The following is a 4,386-nucleotide window of genomic DNA, read 5'->3' on the forward strand; positions in this document are numbered from 1 at the left end:
AACATCACAATCCTAAATATAATACAAAAATGTTTCAGCTCAAATTCAATTTTGTTGACTTCTGCCATCAATGTCAATAACCTATATAGATAAAGATGGAATGAACTGAATATTGGATCCTTATTGTCACAGTAGTTATATTCTCTTACTCTGTGGTCAGTATTGTTCCATCCACCCATTTCCAGGTCCCCCCTCTCTCTCTGTCAGTCAGACCAATCCAGACTCTCTTGTTGAGATTGAAGAGAAACTCCTGTTGTTGAGAAAGATAAATATATATACATGGAGCTCCAAAGGTATTGACACATTTTTGGTTGTTTTGGCTCTGTACTCCAGCAAATGATAAAATGACTATGAGGTTAAAGTGCAGGCTGACAGCTTTCAGTATTTTCATCCACATCAGGTGAACCATTTAGAAATGACAGCCCTTTGTTTACATAGTCCCCCATTTTAGTGGACCAAAAGTATTGTGACAAATTCAATTATATGTGTATTAAAGTAGTCAAAGTTTAGTATTTGGTCCATATTCTTAGCACGCAATGACCACATCAAGCGTCTGACTCTACAAACTTGTTGGATGCATTTGCTGTTTGTTTTGGTTGTGTTTCAGAATATTTCGTGACTAATTGAAATTAATGGTAAATAATGTATTGTGTCATTCTGGAGTCACTTTTATTGTAAATAAGAGTAGAATATGTTTCTAAACACTTAATGATTACGGAAAGTGCTGAATGAACTGTGAATAATGATGAGTGAGAAAGGTAAAGATGAACAAATATCACACCCCCAAGACACGCTAACCTCTCCTGTTATTGTAATGGTGAGAGGTTAGCGAATCTTGGGGGTGTGATATATGTGAGTCTGTAACTTAAGTAGACATGTGAATTTGACCCAATAAAATGGGGGGACTAGGTTAAAAAAGTACTTTTATTTCTAAACGGTTCACCCGATATTTGTTGAAATTACCCTAAAATGAAAGCTGTCAGTCTGCACTTTAACCTCATAGTCATTGTATCACTTCAAATCCAAACTGCTGGAGTACAGAGCCAAAACAACAAAACATTTGTCACCGTCCCAATACCGTCTACACCCCCCCCCCCCTCTCTCTCTCTCTCTCTCTCTCTCTCTCTCTCTCTCTCTCTCTCACCTGTTCCTCTCTGCTGTTTATTATCACCAGGTGTGCTCCTCTCTTCAGACAGTCCTGTCTGCTCTCCTCCCAGGTTTTCTCCTCAGTAGAGAGGAAGTAACAACTGCAGTCAAACTTCCTCCATCCATTAAAACAGGGTTTCTCTGTTTGATGACACAACACAACACTGATACAATATGATACAAAACAATAAACATCACATTTTATTTTCCATGATTCACTGGACTAGATCTCAATGAACAAATTGACTTTATAATAAAGGAAAATATGATAACCAGCTCACTGACCACAAAGCAAATTCTGAAGCCTGTCTCTCTCTTCAGTCCGGTTGTATCTGGTCTGTAGCTGGTCTCTCTCTTTGGTCAGGTTGTTGTATCTGGTATGTAGCTGGTCTCTCTCTTTAGTCAGGGTGTTGTATCTGGTCTGTAGCTGGTCTCTCTCTTCAGCAAGGTTGTTGTATCTGGTCTGTAGCTGGTCTCTCTCTACAGTCAGGTTGTTGTATCTGGTATGTAGCTGGTCTCTCTCTGCATCTGAATTGGTTTTATAAAGAGAAAAATGCTTCTCTTCAGTCTTTGATGCATCTGTTATCTGGAAAGGATTGATACATAATAGTGCATTCGGAAAGTATTTAGACTCCTTCACTATTTTAGAAATCTACACACAATATCCCATAATGAAAAAGCAGTTTTTGCTTTTTTATAAATTTTAGCATATTTATAAAAAATCTAAAACGGAAATATCACATTTACATAAGGGTTGTTGTTCTGTTGGAAGGTGAACCTTCACCCCAGTCTGAGGTCCTGGGCACTCTCTGGAGCAGGTTTTTTCATCAATGATCTCTCTGTACTTTTCTCCGTTCATCTTTCCCTCGATCCTGACTAGTCTCCCAGTCCCTGCTGCTGAAAAACATCCCCACAGCATGATGCTGCCACCACCATGCTTCACCGTTGGGATGGTGCCTGGTATCCTCCAGACGTGACACTTGGCATTCAGGTCAAGGAGTTCAATCTTGGTTTCATCAGACCAGAGAATCTTGTTTCTCATGATCTGAGCATCCTTTAGGTGCCTTTTGGCAAACTCCAAGTGGGCTGTCATGTGCCTTTTACTGTGGAGTGGCGTCCGTCTGGCCACTCTACCATAAAGGCCTGGTTGGTGGAGTGCTGCAGAGAAGGTTGTCCTTCAGGAAGGTTATCCCATCTCCACAGAGGAACTCTGGAGTTCTGTCAGAGTGACCATCGGGTTCTTGGTCACCTCCATGACCAAGGCCCTTCTCCCCCTATTGCTAAGTTTGGACGGGCTGCCAGCTCTAGGAAGAGTCTTGGTGGTTCCAAACTTCTTCCATTTAAGAATGATGGAGGCCACTTTGTTCTTGGGGACCTTCAATGCTGTAGAAATCTTTTTGGTACACTTCCCCAGATCTTTGCCTCGACACAATCCTGTCTCGGAGCTCAGCGGACAATTCCTTCGACCTCAAGGAACTTAGTTACACAGATAACAACACTCCCCACTGGTTGAAATAACGTTGTTTCGACATCATTTCAATGAAATGATATTGAACCAACGTGGAATAGACATTGAATTGACATCTGTACCCAGTGGGTTATCTGCATTTGGGACCTTGTTGTGAAAGTCTGATATAGTGTAATGATTAGATAACAATACACTCACAGACTAGTCTCAGGGAGATGTTGAGAGTGACTTGTAGAACACACAGCATCCCAAAGCTCACAGCACCCATCCTGTAGAGTCTTCTCCCTGAATCCTCAGGTCCTGAGGAGATACACACTGATGTGAGAACACACATACACTCACGTATTCAAGCAAGCAAGCACGTACACACACATTCCCCCACACACGCAAGCACACACAAACGGGCACACACTTGAGGGTGTGACATAATCAGCAACGAGAGGACTGTTTCTCACAGCTGCTTTAGAGGAAGTTACTGTATCAGTATAACATGTTAGAAGCACATCATTACATTAAAGGGTGAATCTGCAGTTGCTACATCAATATTTTATATATACCCATAGATTCTTAATGATTATAATTTATAAATGCCTCATGAGCTTAGTTCAACTGTCATGAAAAGCTGATGTTTTTTTTTTACTCCATTGTAATTGTAAACAAACACTGTATAGCCTCAAAACATGTTTAAAACAACCATTTTGAACTCATGGATGGTCAGTCCCACTCGTGGCATTCTCTCAACCAGCTTCATGACATAGTCACCTAGAATGCATTTCAATTAACAAGTGTGCCTTCTTAAAAGTTAATTTGTGGAATTTCTTTCCTTCTTAATGCGTTTGAGCCAATCAGTTTTGTTGTGACAAGGTCCCAAAAGGTGGAGAAAGAATATCTTGTACATGAAAACAAAGAGCCCTTCAAACATTAACTTTTAAGAAGGCACACCTGTTAATTGAAATGCATTCCAGGTGACTACCTCATGAAGCTGGTTGAGAGAATGCCAAGCGTTTGCAAAGTTGTCATCAAGGCAAAGGGTGGCTATTTGAAGAACCTCAAATATAAAATATATTTTGATTTGTTTAACACTTTTTTGGATACTACATGATTCCATATGTGTTATTTAATAGTTTTGATGTCTTAACTTTTATTCTACAATGTAAAAAATTGTAAAATAAAGAAAAACCCTTGAATTAGTAGGTGTGTCTAAACTTTCGACTGGTACTGTACATATTTTTAAAGGTAAAATCCTATTTAAAAAATGTTTCCACTAAGACTTGCTATCAGCATTTTTCAGTGCTTTTGTGTCAAGTGGTTGTGTTAGTCTTTGTCAATGTGTGTGTGTGTGATATAGTTGTTACCTGAGCGATGGGTCTCAGTCTTCACTCTCCTCGTTGCTCTGTTCTCATTTTCTTCAGTTACCTGGTTGTTGATGTAGTCATCCATCTGAACTGACTGTATGATTACCTTTCTAAATGACTCCTAATGGTAATATCTACTGTATGATTACCTTTCTAACTGACTCCTAATGGTAATATCTACTGTATGATTACCTTTCTAACTGACTCTGTATGGTTACCTTTCTAACTGACTCCTAATGGTAATATCTACTGTATGATTATCTTTCTAACTGACTCCTAATGGTAATATCTACTGTATGATTACCTTTCTAACTGACTCCTAATGGTAATATCTACTGTATGATTACCTTTCTAACTGACTCCTAATGGTAATATCTACTGTATGATTACCTTTCTAACTGACTCCTAATGGTAATA

At 39.3% G+C, this 4,386-nt stretch overlaps 1 protein-coding gene across 1 annotated transcript; it reads right to left on the reverse strand.

The window, feature by feature from the left end:
- Positions 1-1,144: 1,144 nt before the first annotated feature.
- Positions 1,145-4,101, reverse strand: LOC311120657 (uncharacterized protein; the record flags this gene model as incomplete). Its single annotated transcript, XM_084195242.1, has 4 exons — positions 3,970-4,101; positions 2,813-2,914; positions 1,432-1,674; positions 1,145-1,287 (listed from the first exon to the last, which is right to left on the reverse strand). Coding segments are annotated over exons 1-4 (573 nt in total), but the record flags the coding sequence as incomplete, so codon positions are not given.
- Positions 4,102-4,386: the final 285 nt, after the last annotated feature.

Source organism: Coregonus lavaretus, assembly GCF_964263955.1.
Source record: "Coregonus lavaretus genome assembly, contig: HAP1_SCAFFOLD_4919, whole genome shotgun sequence".
NCBI lineage: Eukaryota > Metazoa > Chordata > Actinopteri > Salmoniformes > Salmonidae > Coregonus > Coregonus lavaretus.